General features: G+C 36.5%; 1 protein-coding gene across 6 annotated transcripts in view; it reads left to right on the top strand.

The window, feature by feature from the left end:
* The window catches only part of slc4a4a (solute carrier family 4 member 4a), a 73,134-nt gene that overhangs the window by 2,679 nt on the left and 47,851 nt on the right, over positions 1 to 22,604 (top strand). For 4 of the 6 annotated variants that reach the window (XM_048189098.1, XM_048189099.1, XM_048189101.1 and 1 more), the window contains exons 3-4: positions 4,287 to 4,360; positions 12,644 to 12,817. In XM_048189098.1, coding sequence (XP_048045055.1) covers positions 4,287 to 4,360; positions 12,644 to 12,817 — 248 coding nt within the window. Of the gene's footprint in view, positions 1 to 4,158; positions 4,361 to 12,643; positions 12,818 to 22,604 lie in introns of those variants that run through there. The other 2 variants (XM_048189095.1, XM_048189097.1) reach the window with 1 other exon arrangement.

The raw sequence follows: 22,604 nt of genomic DNA, 5'->3' as shown, positions 1-22,604 counted from the left end.
TATCGGCTGAAATTAACACAAGAGGCAGTAAAATATCAACAACTTTTATTCCTTTTTATAGTTGACATGAAATGTCTTTATGTCAAAATGTCATATATCCCAGTGAAACAGCTTCATGAATGAGAAAAAAAAAAAGGGCGGGACTTGATTTTGGGGCTTGTTGTGGTTTGCTATTGCTGTGATTTCACGTGAGTGACAGGTTGTCCCGCCCTCACGCCAGTAAACATGTAATCAGAGAAGAGAAGAGATGTCACTGCAAAAGGGAGGGGAAGTTATTTTGTTTAAAGATTAAGGCAGATAAATTTAATAAAAAATAATGATATAAATCATTTAAAATAAACTTAATATTCCATTAAAAAAAAAAAAATATTTGTCCATTTTGATTTTATGGTGACTTTAACACAAACCATGATTACAGAGGCAGATTATCGATTAATAACGACATATTTTTGTGTGGTTCCTTGCACAATACTCTATGATCTTAAAAGGTTAGTTCCCAAAAATGAAAATTCTGTCATTAATTACTGACCCTCATGTCGTTCCACACCCGTAAGACCTTCGTTCATCTTTGGAACACAAATTAAGATATTTTTGATGAAATCCAAGAGGTATGACACCTCCATAGACAGCAGTTTAACCACCAATTTTTAAGGTACAGAAAGGTACTAAAGACATCATTAAAACGGTCCACATGACTGCAGTGGTTCAACCTTAAAGGGGCTATATGTAAGATTTTTACTTTAATAAAGCATAAAAATACCCCGATATGTTTTCTGATGTTTAGGAAACATGCTAAGTTCACCTACTTGTTTCTCAGAAAAACAATGCTACAGCCAGATATTCTACCTTAAAAATGTGGTTCCATGTCGGAATGTCTGTCTTTGTTTTGGTCTGTGCGAAACCGTGTGATGCCAATTCATCCAATAGTATTTCGACATCACAGGTTGGCAGTTGGCGGAAAACACAGTGTATTGCAGCCATGGAAAACGGCAAACAAATTGGGTCAGAGAATCACAGATTCTACCTGACCTAAAAAGCCTATGCATCCATCTAAAAATCTCCATGAACGACAGCATATTAAAACACAGATAAATCAACTCATCAGATTACAGTGTGTAAGTCTCCTCAGCTTTCATTGTCGATTGCGCTCCCTCTTGTTGCGTGTTCTTGGCCATCCATGTCTTTGAACGAGGCGGCGGGGCAAACAATATTTTGAATTTGGACTGCAGTACCTATTCCTATATAGAAAATCCCTTTCATTTTATGAAGCGACGAGAATACTTTTTGTGCGCAAAAACAACAAAAATAACAACTTTGTTCAACGATATCCTCTCTTCTGTGGCATTCTTATACGCTGTTTACGTGCAGTGCTTCCAGGTTCTACATTAGAACGCTGGCTACTTTTTGTGCACAAAAAGTATCCTTGTCGCTTCATAAAATTAAGGTTGAACCACTGTAGTCACATGGACTATTATAACAATGTTTTTAGTACCTTTCTGGACCTTGAAGATGGTGATTAAATTGCCATCAATGGAGGTGTCATACCTCTCATCAAAAATATCTTAATTTGTGTTCCGAAGATGAATGAAGGTCTTATGGGTGTGTAACAACATTTAATTATTACAACATAACAATTATTTTTGGGTGAACTAACCCTTTAAAATACTTTGAACATATGCATGATTTCTAAACTAATACATGTTTGTGTTTGTATCACATAATACGCTCCATGTACACCACTTACCAGACATCTAATTTCTGAAGTGCCGCGATACGACAACCAACAAAAAAAACCTATAATCTTTTAGCGCCACTCATTGGACACTTCACTTTGAAATTGTCATGAAACATGCAAGAAGCAATGAAATATCATTTTGCAGAAATGTAAACACAGGCACGTTTTTTTTTTTTTTTTCTTCAATGAGCCTGGGTTACAGAATTGAGTGGTTAAACTTGGCATCTTTCCAGCATGCCTGATTGCATCTAGTCGAGATATGCAGTGACACTGGGCTCTCAGGGAGCTATGTGCTCTTATCAGAGGAATAAGCTCTATCCTTCCTGTTTGTGTTTACATTTTGGTTTGTTTTTATGGTTTTGTAAACATTCATTGACAATTCATGTTGTAAGTAGCCCACAGAGGAAATCATTATCCTAGAGTGTGTTCTCCAGGCAAAAAGTCAAAAGCACTCTATTATCAAACCTGAAAAGATTATTGTGATCAGAACAAATAAAATATCCATTTATTGCACACCTTTAGTCTCACCTTTATCCCTGAAAGAGAGTGTCAGTGCCTGAATTGTTTCAGTCTGGTCTTTGGACTTCTTTCTGAAGTGACAAATGGTAGTCACACCTTGCTAGGAGTAATAATCTTTGTCCCTAGTTGGCAAATGGCTACATGGTCCCCCAGATGCAATTAGAGTTTACCTTTTGCGTGCAGAGTGTGATGAAGTCTCAAAAAAGACATTCATTGGATGTGCTAATTGTAGTGTTATTGTACATGGAAGCATTGTGAAACTAACATCATACTCTTTTGTAAACTTTAAGAGCCATGTAAATTGTGATATTTACCACGTTTAGATGGTGTTTGCAATATACAAATTGATGCTTCACCGTTTCCTTGCTCCTCTTTCCTCGAGCCTGTGACCCGGAAACTGATCAAAGAAGGCCATCTTGGAGGACATCTCAATTCTCTAATTGCACTGCGAGGAAAGAGGAGTGAGGAAGCTTCCGGAGGAGCTATGTGTGAGGATGCCCAGGTGTATCCTATGTGGAAAAATCTGATACCCATATAAATTCTCCTCCCCCTTCACATCTGTCATTTTTAATGTATGTTTTAACTTTGCAGTTTAAATACATCTTACATATTTCAACAGGGCATCTTGCTTTATTATTAATTATTATGAATTTCTTAAATAACCAAACTTTAACAAATTAAGGGCCGATCCCTTGAGCACAGCTGATATTCAAGAATATTCCAATATATAATTAAGATTTCCTTCGATTCCTCTGTCCTCATTTTCTTCCTTCACATCCTTTGGGGGGTGCAAATAAGAAATGAGAAGCACCCCTAGTCTTGGCCAGAACATGTCAGATAAGGATTTACTAACAACTGCTTTGTGTTGTACATCAGTCTACATTTAGAACTGACTAGCAAGAATCATCTTATAGAAAGATGTCTGTCTGGTTCTACATTTTGAACATATATGTAGTTTTGTTGAAACTTTAAAACTTATGCTCTGTGTATTTGTTTTAATTAGGAAATTGTTCTGGCTCGAAGTAATTATATTAACAATAACTTTTCTAGTGATATAAATAAATCTATCAGGAATGCCTTACTCTTATTGAAAAATGTCAAACAGGAAATGAGTTCATTTCGGCCCTGTTATGGATATTCATCCTCCTCATTCCAAACATCCAATACATTGGACAAATTTGTTTGAGTTTTTTTTTTTTTTTTGCTGTATGTTTTTATTTTAAATTATATTTTATTTTTTATTTTATTTTTTTTTATTTTATTTTTTTATTTATCCACATGTCCAGTTAACATTAAAACATAATTTATTTTGATATTTAATATGCAACAGTTAACCGATATGTTTTTCAGAAATTTATTACATTTCAGGTGTGATTTATTTTCTGGAAAAATACAGTAAACAATGTTTGTTTGTAATGTTTCCCATCTCAGGACTGATTAGGTTATGTTTCATTGTTGATTTAATGCCACAAGGGCATATAATTCCCCATAACCATGTGATACTACTCTAGCCTTTTGTTAATAATCACTTTTGAGTTTAATAGACCAGAGGGAGAAATCCGATTGTCATAAACATTGTTTGAGTTCATGCTCAGTGTTTATTACACTCACATGTAACTTGTTGTATTAGCATTAGTATCGCTCGTTAGCTGATCTGAAATCTGTGTGTGGCAGGCTGGCTCACACCTCCTGGACATCAGACTCAATTAACATCTTACTAGGCTGCCCTGCCCGCCCCATCCCCCATAGACCGGATTACCCTCCCAATGTCTACCTGACTACTCCTGCATCCCCTCAAGGGCAGCAGCCTCAGAACAGGACCGTGTCCCATATGTTACACTACACATCTACTAACCAGGACAGGATCCAGGACCAAAGACTCTCCTCCCCTTGTTAGCAGTACCTGCTAACCTGGGAAAATGGCTAGTTCAAGCAGAAATACACTGCAAGTGAATGAACCGCACAGCTACGGCTCCACGTTGTCTTTAGAAGAGAAATGTGAGCAGTCTTTCTTCCTCTTTTACTACTATAGGGTGGAAGATGAGGCTGTGCTGGACAGAGGGGCCTCGTTACTCAAACACTTTTGTGATCAGGAAGAGGTTGAAGGTAAGTACCTCATTTTTAGTCCAAAGTCACTTATTAAGTTGTCATAATTTTAATTGGTTGTTAAAAGTTAAAAGTTTAAAACCAAGAAAATGTTCTTATTGTGAAAGAGATATTTGGTTTTGATTTGAAATGGTTAGATTTGTATGGAACGTTTAATGTTTATTTTAGGGTGATGAAGATGTAGGGCACAAGTACCAGGTGAATTTGTGTTTACCTTGCCAGTTTCCTTCCGGTCCAAATATAGATTTAATTGAGTGTTAGTGTGTGTTGTTTATCAGGTTGTAGTTTAGGAGCATGTTCAGAAAAGTACTTGTAAATGTACACTAGATTTGTGTATACAAGTCAGACAACTAGAATCAGAATGAGATTGATTACCAAGTATGCATACACAATTTGTCTTGGTAAAGCTTCTAGTACTCAACAACACCGATACAATATGTGATTAAATTAATAATCAAATACTCTCTCTCTCATACACACACACACACACACACACACACACACACACACACACACACACACACACACACACACACACACACACACACACACACTCTACATAGGCATAATGGTTTTTAAACTGTACAAACTGTACATTCTATCCCCCTACACCACCCATACCCCTAAACCTACCCATCACAGAAGACTGTCTGCATTTTTTGAATTTCAAAAAAACACGTTTAGTATGTATGCTTTTTTTTTTTTTTTTTTTTAATCCATTTGGTTTACGAGGACACAGGAAGTGTCCTCATGAATCATGTTTACATTGTAATACACATCGTAATACACGTCATTATACACATTTGTGTCTTCTTAAACCATATATACAAGAACACACACATGTGCGCGCACACAAAACACACAACTAGACAAATAATGCAGTTGCTAATTGAAGGCTTGATAAAAAAGCATAGTGGTTCTCAACAGGTACCTGAGCTATAAATAGTAGAAAGCAATACATTTTTTATTATAGCAGGGAGGAGAGGTGGACCTGTGTTTCATCTTCTGTTTTTTTTCCAGTTTCCATTACTTTAAATGTTCATTCTCCTTTCGGGCCTGATTAAACACTGTTCTTCCTCTTCCTGCTGAAAATGTTTTCAGAATGAATAATAGCTTACGGCTTACTGAATTTGTCATCTTGGGGAAAAAAATGTCACATTTTAATGTTTTGTTAATTTGTGGCAAAAAAGACAAAAAAAAAATTGGCTAAAATATTTTTGATTTATTTGTCACAATGGAAATAGAAGGTCAAGTCAAGCACATTGGATTGTAGGATACAGCATTTCACACTGTACGCTCTATTGTACGCTGTTCATTTTAAATGGGTCATCTGTGCATACTGAATATTTGTATACTAGTATGTCAGTATGCTATTTTAAACATAACCAGAGAAACTTTGTATTACAATTAAGTTTCTCATAGCTTTGAGGGAGAGTACTACTATTTAAATGGGAGTACTATTACTGCAGTTTAAATGGGAATTGTAAATATTAGGGCTGGATGATTCATCGATGATTCATAACCCTGTTAATACTTTCCCCTTAAAAACATTCTACCATGTGTGACCCGTCCAGTCAGTGGCACAGAGGTGAACTCAAAACGCTGAGTTAACACACACAGACAGTGCTTGATCGGCGTGCCCCAAACTGAGATCACTTTCGCTTGCATCCTCACAAAAGTTTGTCAATTGTATGTGTTTTAAGGCTTGCCAGTTTGGACATTCAAGTAATTTTAGACCATCGGATGTGTATTATTATGTTGAGCCACTTTGCAGCAGTCCAGTCCTTTTTGTCTTTAGCCCAGGCGAGACGCTTCTGACGCTGTCTGTTGTTCAAGAGTGGCTTGACACAAGGAATGCGAAAGCTGAAACCCATGCGTAGTGGTTCTTGAAGCACTGACTCCAGCTGCAGTCCACTCTTTGTGAATCTCCCCCACATTTTTGAATGGGTTTTGTTTCACAATCCTCTCCAGGGTGCGGTTATCCCTATTGCTTGTACACTTTTTTTCTACCACATCTTTCCCTTCCCTTTGCCTCTCTATTAATGTGCTTGGACACAGAGCTCTGTGAACAGCCAGCCTCTTCTGCAATGACCTTTTGTTTCTTGCCCTCCTTGTGCAAGGTGTCAATGGTCGTCTTTTGGACAACTGTCAAGTCAGCAGTCTTCCCCATGATTGTGTAGCCTACAGAACTAGACTGAGAGACCATTTAAAGGCCTTTGCAGGTGTTTTGAGTTAATTAGCTGATTAGAGTGTGGCACCAGGTGTCTTCAATATTGAACCTTTTCACAATATTCTAATTTTACTGAATACTGAGATACTGAATTTGGGATTTTCCTTAGTTGTCAGTTATAATCATCAGAATTAAAAGAAATAAACATTTGAAATATCAGTCTGTGTGTAATGAATGAATATAATATACAAGTTTCACTTTTTGAATGGAATTAGTGAAATAAATCAACTTTTTGATGATATTATAATTATATGACCAGCACCTGTATAGAGTCTGACAGTAGCTGCACAATACGTGAAGATCGCATGCGCATAGAGGATTTATGACTAAAGTAGTTTAGAAACTCAAAAGTTATAGCATATATTTTCTACTTTTCAATTGTCTACTTACAACCCACAGCTTCAAATTAACAGAGAGACAGTATGACAAATTCACACAAACAATTGCTCTCATTAACGCATTCAAATAAATGTATTGGTACTATGCTAATTTATTCGTATCTGATATACAACGAGCAGAAATCTGTAAGAAATGTTAGGAACCTTAGATAAAATAACTGCTGAAAGTGAGCTGTTATGTCAGAGCACTCTTTCATTAGGAAAAATATCCCACCTTTAATAGTCAAGCATATTTACAGTACAAACCTTGTCAGTGAACTATGAGGGCAAAAAATCGTATTCGAGGTAAAATGTTTAATTAATCGAGATTTTGGTTTTAGGTCATATCGTCCAGCCCTAGTAAATATGTAAATTAGATTTTGCTGGATTAACTAACTTGGCAACCTACGCTCAAATATCCAAAAGACATTATAATAATATATTTTATGCTCACACTACCAGTCAAATGTTTGTGGTCAGTAAGTTGTTTATAATTGTTTTTGAAATAAGTCTTTTATGTTCACCAATGCTGCATTTATTTGATTGAAAATACAGTAAAACAGTAAAAAAATTAATATTGTTAAATATTATTAAAATTAAAAATGTTTTTTATCTTAATTTCAATTTTAAAAAGTAACTTATTCCTTTGATGGTAAAGCAGAGTTTTCAGCATCATTACTCCAGTTTTCAGTGTCACACGATACTTTAGAAATCATTCTTATATGGTGATTTGGTGCTTAAAAACATTTTATCATTATCATATGCTGAAAACAGCCGTGCTGCTTAATATTTTTGTAGAAATCGTGATACTTTTTTTTAGGATAAAAAAATTGCATTTATTTTAAATACAATTCTTTTGTAACATTATAAATCTTTACTGTCAATTTTGATCAATTATATGCATCCTTATCAAATAAAAGTATTCATTTTATTAAAATTTTATTTTAAAATCTTAATGAACCCAAACTTTACTGTTTAAAAAAAAACATTAGTCTTAGAAAAAAAAAAACAGTTGGCCTGCCCTCAAAGTAAACTATAACAGAGCAACATGTGCCTGCTTGACAAAGAGTCCATATGTGGCAGTTCTTTTGGATATAGAGCTTTATTAGCAGTTATATTAGCATGCACAGTGGCACATCTCTATCTTACTTGTACCCTCCATCTCAACAGCTCTGTTACTGCGGTAACACAAGGTGCTCAGATGTTGAAGCCCATAATGTCCTAGCCAGAATCAGGGAATACGCTTTATCCAGTGACGAATTGCGTGCCACTCTAATTCAGCCTTCTTTCTATGGTCGCATAGAAAAGGGTCCCTCCGAAAGAACAGGAAGCTTGGCACAAAGCTGGCTCGACAATGTGTGGTTCCTCCCTCCCTCTTACCTCTCCCTTTCCTTCTCTTAGTCCTTGCACTTACTCCCTTTTCCTTATTTGCTCTCGCCCATCTCCGCATAAGTGGGATCTCTTTTCATAAACTGTTCTTAACGATCTTTCTGCACTATTTGTTTGTTTGTTAAAAACAAGCAAAGAAAAAGGCTAAATGTCAACAATTTACAATCATTTTCCAGAATGTTTGCCGAAAAGATTCTGAATGTACCCTGGAGCGGATCATTTTGACTGATTCTTAACTTAAGAGGCACATAATTAAGTCACTTACTCAATCTACATGATTTATACCCATGATGCCCCACACCCCCCTAAATCAAATACTGTTAGTAATATTTAGTAATCAAAGGCTTTTTGTATAATTGATTACCTTTTTTTTTGCAAAATTATGTAATTCATACTATTCATAAAATAATCCACAGTAATTCATTAAGTTATTCATACCATGACATTGTGATAAATTCTATTGTAACATCAAATGTGATCTATTTTGAATGTACTAATTAGGTTACACATATTGGTAATGAGATGAGATGAAAAGATGAAAACATGAGATTAACACTCAATGCTAACAAATGCATGTCACTTTTGGAAAGACAATTTGGACTGCATCCAAACCTCTTGCTGACAGTGAAAGTGGATTATACTGTAAGAAAAGAGATAGCAGGTTTGTGAATCCAGTTTAAATGCACTGCATAATTTATAAGAATGTGTGACGTTTTACAAAGACAAATAGATCTTTGTGTTAAGGTTCAGTGGATAATCATTGTCATTTTGTGACAATGGATGGAACAGCAATGTTTGTTATTTGTCAGGACCTTAGTTCAAAGTCCTGGAGACAGTTTTGACTTATATCAAACGCAGTTGCACAAACAAGTGCAGGTTTAATGTAAGATTGGTCTCTGTTTCATAAGAAGCAGATTATGGTAAGATTACAAAAAAAACAGTAGCAGTTGTATATTCACAATTGAGTCAAATATAATAAAGATCAACTGTTTTAGAAGAAATCTCCACTTTAATTCAGGATGCACTAGATTGAAAATCAAGTGTTTGCATTAAAGGGTTGGTTCACCCCAAAATGAAAATTCTGTCATTAATTACTATATATTACTATACATTAATTACTAGATATTTTTGATGAAATCCAATGGCTCAGTGAGGCCTCCATTGCCAGCAGATAATTAACACTAGTAGCCCAGAAAGTTACTAAAGACATATTTAAAACAGTTCATGACTACAGTGGTTCAACTTTAATGTTATGAAGTGACAAAAAAACTTTTTGTGCACCAAAAAACAAAACAAAATAACAACTTCATTTCAACAATATCTAGTGTGATGGGCAATTTCAAAACACTGCTTCATGAAGCTTCAAAGCTTTATGAATCTTTTGTTTCAAGTCAGTGGTTCGCAGCGTGTATCAAACTGCCAAAGTCACGTGATTTCAGTAAACGAGGCTTCGTCACGTCATAAGAGTTTTGAAATTTCAATGTCTCACCACTGGGGGGTATGACTTTGGCAGTTTGTTACACGCTCTGAACCACTGATTCGAAACAAAACATTTGTAAAGCTTTGAAGCTTCATGAAGCAGTGTTTTAAAATTGCCCATCACACTAGATATTGTTGAAATGAAGTTATTTTGTTTTTTGGCGGACAAAAAGTATTCTCATCGCTTCATAACATTAAAGTTGAACCACTGTAGTCACATGAACTGTTTTAAATATGTCTTTAGTAGCTTTCTGGGCTACTAGTGTTAATTGTCTGCTGGCAATGGAGGCCTCACTTTTTATCCAATTTTTATCAAAAATATCTTAATTTGTGTTCCAAAGATGAACGAAGGTCTTACGGGTGTGGAACGACATGAGGGTGAGTAATAAATGACAGAATTTTTGGGTGAACTAACCTTTTAACTAATTTATCTTAATCATATAGACCTTATGTCGCCCCGCCCCTTTTCAGCACTGCGCTCGTTGTCTTTTGACTTCCGGTGTGTATTTCCACAGCGATCTTATGCATTTATGAATGAACTGCTCATTTTAAAATCTTCCCTGTCTACTGACAATTGTTAAGACATCTGCTTTAAACATAACAATGCTCATGATAGCTTTCATTAACTCTACAACAGGTAAATCCACTTCACCAGCTAATTATTCTTCAACAGCGATGCCATAGAAATATACAGAGCTACCGCAAAAATGGAAGTTCAAAGACAATAGTTAACATTAGTTAACTACATTGGATAACATGAACTAACAATCTTTAAAGCTGCGTTCACACTACCAGCTGGCAATTTCCGGCAACACGAATGACTGTTAGCGACAGGATGTATGCATGTCCAGCAACATGACAAAGTTAAGATGTGAAGTCAGTGGAACATTGTCTACAAAATAGAGTAAAATCTGTAAATGTCATTCACAAATGTTACTTGGGAATACCCACTAGCGACCTTACCGCCAGCCACTTGCAACATTAAAATCGCTGGTAGTGTGAAAGCAGCTTAGGATATGTTGCTGCTTCCAATGGCTACGTCCGTCGCCTAATGGCGGGGATTGTCCTGTGTTTAACCTCGTCGCACTTAGTTATGTCATGAGGCTCATGAATCACTGTGGTGGTCTATTAGACTCTCTGATGGGGTGAATCATGATCACTATGTGACCTGTGGCACCACAGCTGGGCTGAAGATGTAAAGACAGCCTTGTAATTGGCTGTAGATGTGCAGATGCACCTGAATAAATCCTACATGACATGCATACCATAATACTTATTTCTAGGAGAATCTGATCAAAATTTGGCTGACAGTAATAAATTGAACATTTTTGACACAGATTGACACACCCACCAAATGTTGCAGACCCGAATGTAATACTTAGTATTTTTGACCAAGAAATTATGGCCTGGTTAATTAAACTCAGTTCAGTTAAAGCAACAGCCTGTGCTAGTTTATAATTCTTGGATAGATTGTATCAGGTCTGGTCTGCATATCTGCACTGATGTCACTGGTCCAGTTAGAGATGCATTACACAATATGAAACATTAAGTTTGAATAAGTTAGACACAGTAACAGTGTGGGATGTAGCTTTAACAGATGGACTTCATGTGACTGGAGGAGAGACATGGAAAGTGTCTGTATGATATGGATCTAAACATTGGACGTTCCGCACTACCTGCTAGCTGTTCCAGCCAAAATATTTAGTTTGACAGTCTGCTGCAAACCCCTCCGGTGAGGTCCACCATTTCCTGCATAAATTGCGCTGAGGAAGTCACGCCATTTATTTACGTCTTTACTTAGGTTGTATCACATGTGCACACACCAATGGGCCACAAAGAAGCAGTCGGAATCCAGCTCCTGACCTCAGTGATGCTACACATTATTTATCTTACAGATGTTGATGTGTGTAGCTGTCGGATGGTCATGTGGCTTGAGCTGTCTTGACTGTAGGGAGCCGCTTATCTTATAACAACAATGTTAGGACTGACATTACTGTATTTACTTGACTTGGCTGAGTCAATTAATTCTGTAAGTGTTTATCTACTTCATCAAGAGCCTTTTAGATATACTGAGGGGAATTCACTCAGAATGAGCTGCAGCCACTGAAAGCATTGTTATTGCACACGCTGTCTGGGATGTTTTAGCCCTCGATTCACTGGAGGAATTGCACAGCATCATTCCATCATCCAGCCACCTGATTAGTCTCTTTTAAATACCAAAAGTGCTCTCAACAGCACGGTGTCTGGATATATCTCCAGTTATTTTCTTCTCTGTTGTTTAATCATCATTTGATAAATAACTGCAGCCGTTTTGCATAGAAAATCCTTTAATATCAAAGATATCTAAAATATAAAGACTTGTTTATAGAGAATGCATTTGAATAAAGTAGTTTTTACCACATGACACTGAAGACTGGAGTAATGATGCTGAAAATTCAGCTTTACCATCACAGGATTAAATCACATCTTTAAATATATTAAAATGGAAAGCACTTGTTTAAAATTGTATTGTAAGTATTTCACAATATCTCACCGTTTTTACTGTTTTTTGCATAGACGTCTTTCAAAAACCTTAAAAAAAAATCTTACCGACAAAATCTTTTGAATGGTAGTGACAATTCTTTGAGAATAATTCTAATCTTGTTTTACAGCTATTAATTATAAATATCTTTACTGTAAAATGAGACTGATTATGATTTTATTTTGCAATATTTTATGTTGAAGAGAATTTTTTTTTTGTTTCTTATGCTTGAGTGATGTCATGTGATCTTAATAGCCTGACTTATCTTCTCAATTTTACTATCTCAGGTCACCACACCGTATACATTGGCGTGCATGTGCCTAAGAGCTATCGTCGAAGGAGACGTCATCGCCGACGCACCAGCCACAAGGACAGAAAGGAGAAAGTGACTGAGAACGCTTCGGACAGGTCAGACGCAGAGAACAATGAGGAGGCCAGCAACAGCATCCTCAAACCACTCAGTAAGCGCTTGCCAAAGAGCCGTCAGTTCACATTAATGCTGAGGGCTCCTTCATAGAGCCAATCACAAACACACACACACTTACACACACAGCTACAAGCCAAGGCTGCTGCTGACTCTACTTTGTCAGAACAGATATCCAGAGCTGCCTAGCCAGGGTATGAGTGTGTTTGGACAGACAGGGCTAGGGCCCCTGCGTGTAAGTAATAACCATCCAAATGGGTCACGATTGCCTGACGTGAGCTGCTGAAGGAGAGAATTATGTGCGTCTCTGAGATTTCTAATGGTGAAGCATTATACGCCCAAGGGAGGATCACTTAGAAGGCGTTTCTGTTGATTTGGATGCCAGGACTTTGAATGCTCTCTAATGATGTGCTGAAAGGGAGAATGAGGAGGAAGAGAGGAGGTGAAAGGGATCACATAAGCGAGGGAGAGGCAGACACGGCGAAGAACATGATGATTCCAAGGTCATATAAGGAAAATGTTGCCTTAAAATTATGCAGTGGCCAAATAGACTTGCCCATATAAAAATATGGGTTCAAATGAATTTTTAACCAAATAAAAAAATGGTCATAATTTACTTATCATTATGACAATTTAAATCTTCATTTGGTTTTATTTTTTTTTTATTTTTTTTATTCAAACGAGTCTTCACACAGAATTTTTCCATTAAAAAGACACTGGCTTATAGTAAACACAGGCTTGTGCTCAAAGCTCAAAAAAGTAGTACCTGTGATTTGTGCTCTGTATTTTACATTCTAACTTTACCTTCACCTCCACTGCAGGTTTCAAATTAAATAAGGCACATATAGTGTACAGGTTTGACGTCATTATTTCTGGTTACTAGACACTTGAGAACTAATGACCTTTGATGCTGTGTTTGATTTGAAAGGCAGTTTGATTTTTATTTTGTCTGCGTGCCACTAAAGACATAATAGCATAGGGGTTTTCAATGATGTGAGAGTAAATAATGACGCAGTTTTGGATGAATTATTCTTATAAATTCTTAAATCTGCTGAGGTTTTAGTGCAGTTTACTGTGCTGACTCTGCACAAACTCGGTTATTGACCTTAATCTGAAACGTATTCAGCTCCTAATGGAAACTCAAGTGCAACCAAGCAGAATCAAGAACTTGACAGTGATGTGGACCCAGAACTCACCTGACTTACCATCTCTGGGCTTTCAATTCATCCTCAGAATACCCTTTATCAAAAACATGGTTTACAATACACTTTACAATAAGGTCCTGTTGGTTATCATTAGTTAATGCATTATGCAATATTTATTAATCTTTGTTGATGTTAAACATTTTTTTGTAATGTTAACAGTTTTTGATTTTAATAATGCATTAGTAAATGTTGAAATTAACATTCAAATTATGAAATGCTTCAGAAGTATTTTTCATTGTTAGTTCATGTTATCCAATGTAGTTAACTAATGTTAACAAATTGAACCTTATTGTTATGTTGCTTTTTTAGTACTACAGGAAGTATAGTAACCCCCCAATTTATTTTATTTTTTAAAGCTGCAGTCCGTAACTTTTTTGTTTTTGTTTTTTGTGGTTAAAAATAAATTTTTGAGCAAGTACATAACCAGCCAGTGTTCAAAACTAATAATTCAGGTGGCACTAGTGGGTTTTTGTGGGAAATTCGAGCATGCCCCCATTCGTTTTTGCATCATACATCATGTCTGTTTACATAAAGGAGTCCCAGCTAGTAGGCTATATGGCATGCGAGGATGCTGCTGGTAGCGGATCATTTATAGCCTTTTCTCAAAGCAGCTGGAATAATCTTATCATTTTGATGGTGGATTTTATTGTATGAAAAATGAACTTTAGAGATTAGACTGTACAGAGATTGAAATCTACAGGTAATGCTAATACACACTAAATACACATAGTCACACAATGCTGATATTGTTAACATTAACAATTTGAGAACAAAGTATAACAATAGTAATAATTTGCACGGTTTGATGTGATCCGAGCTATGCGATCGTTAGATTTAATCACCATTGGCAGCGTGATTTATTGTAATGCATTTTTTTTCTCAGTTGGTCAGAACAAAAGTGGCAGATTTATTACTTACTTGTATCATGTGTTCAGATGACATTTTCTGGTGAAAATTCTTATTTTGGTCATACTTCCAAGATTAAAATCTGTAATTCCAAAGTACCTGTACACTATCCACCGGTGCGAGACTGACAGCCACACATTCTCTTCAAAACGTTAGATTCATCTGCGCTGAGGAGCCGTGCCAATGCGCAATCCACATAAAGATTGTAATTCCGCAAATAACTGAAAATGCAGGTTTCAGACAGAGATGGTGACAAAGAGACAAAACTTACTGACTGCAGCTTTAATAATTTATTCTATAAATCAACTTTGTTATCCTTAAAAGTGATGTGTGTCATTTTTTGCAGTGTTAAAATGCTTTCTCCTATCCTAGTTCAATGTGCACATAACTATAAGTAAGCTATCTGTAGATCATTCAGACAAGTTAACCTCTGGCTCAACTAATGGTGTGAATTTGGGGCGGGACTTCCTGTTTATGTCTTCTTGCTTTTATGTAGAAGTTAACTGAAATGGAGAGTGAGCTCTCATACATTCTTACACAAAGAATCAAACCTCATTTTTATATGTGTATGTTTTGTACATGGCAGAATTGTCCACATATATTGTTTTTAAGTGTGTCAGTGTCTGCTTTTTTCATGCAAGGGATTTTCTGTTGGAAATTGATATAGTAATACAGAAGATTAGGGCAGGCCCACATGTAACAATGTTCTGGCTCCTTGCCTTTTGACCCTGAGCAGCGTGAGTACTGACCTTTGTCTGTAGATGGATTACTTCCTGCTTGTTATCCCTTATCCGGATGCATGTTTGTTAGTATCAATCTTCCTCTATATAGGCTGCAACAAATAACACCGTAAATCCTCTTTAAATGTGAACAAAAATAATAAATCGCCAGAAGGAAATGTTCTGAATGTGTTCATATCCCTGCTTCTTAAAGGAATAGTTTACACAAGAATGAAAATTATTTATGTGACTTTTTTCTGCCAGTGGAATAGAAAGCTCCAGGCCTTCTTTCGTTGTAATTTCATGTAAGAGGGTGACCAGCACATCCATTGCACTCAAAAAGCCATACAGGGTTGGAATGACATAAGAATGAGTAAATAAAGCCAGAATATTCCATCCCTTTAAACTGGCCTTGTTTTAGGGTGAATTCTGCTGCAGTGCTCTGAAGTCAGAGCCTTTTGAGCTGCGTCACCCTTAAGTGTATTTATTTGGTGCTTAAGAAACCTCCCTGTCTTATTCTGTTCCCTTTGTCTCCATCAAAAACATGCCTTAGTGCCTCCAGTTCAGCACTATGGTTCATTTTCATGTGTTCAAATATAGGCAGGAAACTCTCCTCTGTGTTGTGTGAGATCATTTCTACTGATCTGATGTGAGCTTTACAGTTAGAGGCAACTTCCCATTGTTTTCTGAGAATTTTATATCTAAAGAATTTCTCTTAGCTGTTAAGAAGAATAGTTTCTCTCACATGCGGTGATTCCTTCCCATTTGCCTTCCAGTTCAGTCCATTTTATTAGAAGTCACAACACATTAGGTAACCAGTGACATTAAAGGATTAGTCCACTTTCAAATAAAATTTTCCTGATAATTTACTCACCCCCATGTCATCCAAGATGTTCATGTCTTTCTTTCTTCAATCGAAAAGAAATTAAGGTTTTTGATGAAAACATTCCAGGATTTTTCTCCTTATGGTGGACTTCAATGGCCTCCAGACGGTTGAAGGTCAAAATTACAGTTTCAGTGCAGCTTCAAAGGGCTTTAAACGATACCAGACGAGGAATAAGGGTCTTATCTAGAGAAACGATCGGTCATTTTCGAAAAAAAAATACAACCCAATCTTTTGAATGGAAGTGTATGATCTAAATATATCTATCACCTGTAATTTAAAAGTATAAGCGTTGTTGTTTCTTTCTTTCTTTTTTTTTTTTTTTTTTTTTTGCATTGTGACTTTTCTTGAATAAAGATTTTGCTTGGATCCTCTCAGAGACCTTCTCATTACACCTCTACTTTTTTGCAATAGAAGAGTCCCCTGATTTTTTTTTTTTTTTTTTTTTTTTTTAAGGTTATTTATAAGGTTATAAGGTTATTTTTGTTTTGACTTGAGTATTTATAACAGATGCTCCGTCCCTTCTCTCTGTGTCTCTTGATCATTTTAAACTTCATTAATGGGAGCCAGTCAGACCCTCTGCTGAGTAGGATGTCCCACAGGAGATCTCTTAAACCCAGAGGCAGGAGGGCTGGTGCACTGTAATCCTCTCAACTACAGTTATTCTCTCCCTCCACTGCAGGTTATAATTAGTTAATCTAACCTTCTTCCTAAGTCAGACCCACATATGTGATTGCCAGTTATAACAAATCTTTATTTTTTTGACTAGTTAGTTAATGTCGGACATGAACAAAATAATGGTCTCCTTGCCTTTACGATGGTGATATTGGATAATCCAGGTCTGCATGTGAATGTGGAAACACTGTTTAGCCAAATGTTATTTTGGCTGGATTACCACGTTCTAGTGTGTACATGTTTGCCAGCTTTGTGTATGATAATAGGCAGCAGTTGAACATGTATTGAAGCATAGAGAGTGTATCGACATGCTGCTTCCTCTGACTGTGCTTTGGGGGATATTTGGGATTAAAGGTGCTTATAGCTGACCACATGTCCACCCACACACTATTCCCAATGACCAGGAAGTGACCAGATCACACTTGGATATGTGTGAATACAAATAGACCAACACTGTGTATTATCCGTACTATGGTGCACCGTGATCTCTGTCTGTTATGTAGTCTAAAAATTGGATGTGATTTATCTTCCACTGAAAGTTTTGGTTCTCTGTATTATTGATCTGCTATATTTAAGCTCAATCACTATATTTACAATATATCACCGTCTTGAGTGTTTTGTATTATTAAACACTACGAAATTAGATTTTATGTATTTTATTTATCATTCTGTTGTTATTCTTTCTATTGGATGTAGTTCCTGACCTTCACACTACCCTTTTTTTTTTGACTGACTGCTCTTTTATACAGCACAACCACATTAAATTGTTCAAAAGTGTAATTTAAAGACTTTTAGAATGCTACAAATATTTATATATCAAATAAACACTGTTCTTTTGAACTTTATTCATCGGAGGGGGGGTGGGGGTGGGGTGTTGTAAGCGTCAATCCCTTCTCTTGTGAGATTTCTCCGTTCTTTATTAGTCTCCCAGGGCTACCGTTATGGAATCCCTCTCAAAACATCAGTTATTAGTCAGACACAAATGAATTCCTGGTCCTTTATTGACTCTGATCTAATCCTGACATCTGAGGAGGATCAAATGTTGAAATTAATTTTCAGATAACAAAAGAGTGATTTCACAAAATCTGAGCAACAAATACTGTTTTGTGAATTCCAAGTGTTTTTTTTTTTGTGTGCTGAAATAATGAGGGACATATGAAAAACGCTGTGGTAAAATTCTCCAGAGGTATGTGACTGGCACGTAGGGTAATCAGAGAAGTGGCTCAATCTAATCACTTCCTGATGAGAAAGGGAGAACAGACATAAGGGTCCTGCAAGTGATACTTCTTATCTAACTGGCAGGTCATCGACTATTCCCCTTGTTGTCACTGACAGGTGCATAATTACATACTGAAAAACAAGATAAATGTTTATCTGACATAATGTGTGCTAGAAAATATAACTAATTGGGTAAAAAAGTTAAATCTGAACTCTAGCTGAAATAGCTATTCAAAGAATTGTTAGGATGTGGATGTTCTCCATGATGTGGTTAAGTCTGTTTGATGACAGTAGTAGTTGTGCTCTGGTGAAGTTGGGTATCAGTTACTGTCAGGAAGTCAGTAGGAGATGGCAGGGGAGGCAGTCAAGTGAAAGAACAATAGCTGTTCTGAATAAAACTCTTTTGTGCCTCAAACAAAAGACAAGAGCCACTCATCACAGGCATGTGACGCCTCAGATGCGTTTAATCACTCTTGTGCTCATCACTGCTGGACTGATGTGAAACACACAGCAGTGATAGCCAGCATTTGATTTTGTTCTCACAGGCTTACAATTTCATCTGGCATAGAAGCCTGAGAAAACATCACACTTGACACGTCATTTTGTTATAAAAGATCATCTGAAAGCTCAAAATTAAATATTTATAAATTGTAAACCGAAGTGACTATCATAAGTTTTTATAGTAGCAATTATCTTGACAATGGGTAGAACTTTGACTATTAGACCTGCTGTAGGCACAAATCCAATGTTTTTGTTTTGAGAACTATTAGATTAACTATAATAAACTATATATTTTTTTAATTATTATTTTTTATTGCTAGTTTAAGTGTTACCCAGTGCTTTCATTTATCAGGTATTTTTCTAAATGTTTTATATTTTTTATTTTTATTAAGTTGCATTGACCCTACTCCTTGGAACAAAAGCTATGAGTGTGCATCCCAATCGGAAGTTGACTTGAAATCCTCTTTGTGTCTTGATATGTGGCAAGTTGTGTGTTTCCGCCAAGCATCTGTTGCTAGGAGAAAATACAAAAGACAGCCTTACACACTCTTATCATGCCTTTTTGTGCCAGTAAACTAGTGAGGTATAAATCTGCTCACACTGTCTCAGGTTTACAATTGAAATGTTTAAAAATTTATATGTACATTTTAAAATATTTTATAGATATTCTTTTAGAAACATGTTGCATGTAATTATTCATATGCAACACACTCATTATTCCAAAAACTTTGTGAACTTTGTGAGTGTTACATACATACGATTGCTTGACATAGATTGATAAAACAAAGATTACTCTTGCTCATACTGTATGTACAAACCCTCTACCCCAAGTCTTAAACTTTGGTATGTAACTTGTCTCTTATAGGGGTGCGTTAACATCATAGACTGTAAAAAAATATGGACGTAGCGTCCGTGACGTCACCCATAGAGTTCTGAACAGCAGTTTTGATGCGTAAATGAGGCCGCGGCCATCTTAGCTGCGCGTCACAGCACGTCACTCCCGGATAACTGAAAATGGGCAAAGAGGCGGGGAGGTGGTTTGAGCTGATATGACTGGTTGCTGAAACCACGCCCGCCTAGCTCGACGTGACCATGTTAGCAGAAAAGGAACTATCTATCTTAGATACGATCTAAAATATTAATGAAGATAAGTTTTATCATCAGAACATTCTAAAGGTTTACTGTCAATCTACGGTGTTTCTTTAAGATATAGATCCTCCAACACCAGTAGTGTTGGGTGTGCAAATAACAACATGGAAAATCAAATGGGACTTCATACCTTTATAATGAAATAGAGATCGCGAGATGAATCCAATCCGTGGCACTTGGGTAAAATATGAGTGTCCATTGCAAAACAAAAAAAACATTTCACATTTCTTCTGAATGATCTGCTCTCTGTCATCGTTCTTCAAGAAAGGATGCAATCTGAGCAGCCTTTATGTTGTAAAACTGTATACGATCGTATCTAACAAACAAATGAGCCTGTGTCCAAAGTATATTTTTTTCAAAATAGTGCAGCAGTTTTAGTTATAATATCCAAGCAGTGCTGTCGGATTTTGATATCCTCCCGCCATTGTCATTGTAGTAAATCTCACAACCAAAACTTTCAGCCAATGCCACGATCGTGTTCTGTTTCTTCCGCATGCATGCACATCTACACAGACACACATCAGTCTCGAATATTATGCAGCAAGCCATATTTTATAATTGTATAAAATAATCGAGAAAAAAAGCACAAAAACGGCTGAGATGCCAAATTCAGCGGCAGCTGAGGTAACATGACGGCTCACAGACAGCAGCGCAATCTACCTGTCACTCAAGTGACCACGCCCTTAATTATGCAGAACTTTAAGGCTTAATATAATTTAAACGGATAAGTTATAAAAAAATTCACCCCCCTCAGAGTTGTCATGAAGGGCAAAAATAGCAGTATAGACCAAAACCACAATTTGAACCAACTTGTAAACATGTTTTTTTCTGCTATAAACTTGGCCAATTTAACATGGGACTCTATGAGATTCTGCTCTCTTTTGGAGCCTGTCCCTAGCGGCCAGTCGATGAATCGCAGTTTAAGTTACTTCCGTATTGGCTTCACGAGAGAAAGGGGGAGGTTGCCGCTTGGTTAACATCCATTGCCTGTTGTTAATAGTCACTAAAAAATTGTGTTGGCTCAACAACAACAGCAACAAAATTATGCAACAGTTAGCACTTTTTTGAGTTATGACAACTTTGAATGAAAATATGTTCAACCAACAAACCATATTGCGTTAGAGGAACTTATAAACAAATTTTTAAGTTGATTACTTGAGTTGTAGCCCTTGAACCATTTAATCTTATCTATTTCCGTTAAAATCCACAGCTATCACAGGCTAAATGTAACTTATTCAGCATGTATGTTTAATGAAGTATTACTTGTCACTGGCACTAGCGCAGTCATCGCTTATCGAGTCAATGTAGTGTTCATGCTTCATGCTAGTCTCATGCTAGTAGCCAGACCTTCAGACTGACATCAGAAGGTCTAGACTCTGTTGCAGCTTTCATTGGCCAAGGACTGCCCAAGAGGACATTTGACCGACACGTAACGCAACCAATAACAGTTCGTTTTGTTCCGTGTCATGTTTAGGGGTGTGAAAATGTAAAGTCGATGTCCCTGCAATAACAGACCGGCGTGCATCTAATAAATCATTCATTCAAAAACGTTGTGCAAGTTTACTGCAACAATGGAAACTTTGAAACTTCACATACTTTTGAAAATCCAGCGTTTAGTTGATCCTGGTAAACTCATTGTAACAGTTGTAAACATGACGCCGTTCTTCTTCCGTGAGGGGGGTTTGAAGTCACGGCATTTGTTTCCAGGCGGACCGTTAAAGAACGCAACACACATGTCTCCCGGACATCCTGTTGAATTCAAACAACCAGACTTTGAAAATCCTGAAGTGTTTCCAGTTAAGCATGCCATATGCATCAGACGTTCAGCCAGTGGTCTGTGGCAAACATAACGGCAATAAACAGTAGCAGGTCTTTACCTTCACTAAAAATAAATAAATGAATAAAATACCACTTAATTCCAACATTTATTATCCTTATCCAGTTCTATGCAAAGTATGCTGGGAACTAGAAATCCACTACTCGATTTCCAAAGTTATCAAGACAATTTCATTAAGTTACAACAACTTAATAAATAAATAAAGCAGAAATTTGAGTTTAAATTACATGCAATATTAAGTTAATGTAAAGATCAACATGTCAAAAGAACTCAACAAAGAAATGTTTGCGACTTAAGTTTTAATTAAATCAATAAAATAGAATTTTTAACTTGCAACCATGCATTTATTTAAGTTATGGTAAGAGGTCACCTGAATAGTGATGTAGTGATGTAGTGATGCAGTGATGCATGAAGCAAAGCTCACACAGAAGTCAATTCTGCAAATTCATGTAGCCAACTTGAACCCATTGCAAAATGTGTGTGGGGAAAACTTTTGAAATTCTGGAATTCTGACAAGACTAGATTTCACAGCTTGAAAATTCACTGAACAACAGTGCATTCACAGCAAATGTGAATGTAAATAAGGTGAAACTAGCACACATTGTCTTCCCAAATGCACGTTAAACTCAAACGTTTGAGAGAAGCTACATTTCCTGTGAACTGAGCAGCTCGGTATTATAAGCTGCACATGTGTAAATGAACACAGTGTCACTCTTTACTCTGAAACTGAC

Source organism: Megalobrama amblycephala, linkage group LG4, assembly GCF_018812025.1.
Source record: "Megalobrama amblycephala isolate DHTTF-2021 linkage group LG4, ASM1881202v1, whole genome shotgun sequence".
In the NCBI taxonomy this organism is placed as follows: Eukaryota; Metazoa; Chordata; class Actinopteri; order Cypriniformes; family Xenocyprididae; genus Megalobrama; species Megalobrama amblycephala.
Note: the sequence above shows the minus strand (reverse complement) of the source record. Positions and strands in the feature narration are given on the sequence as shown.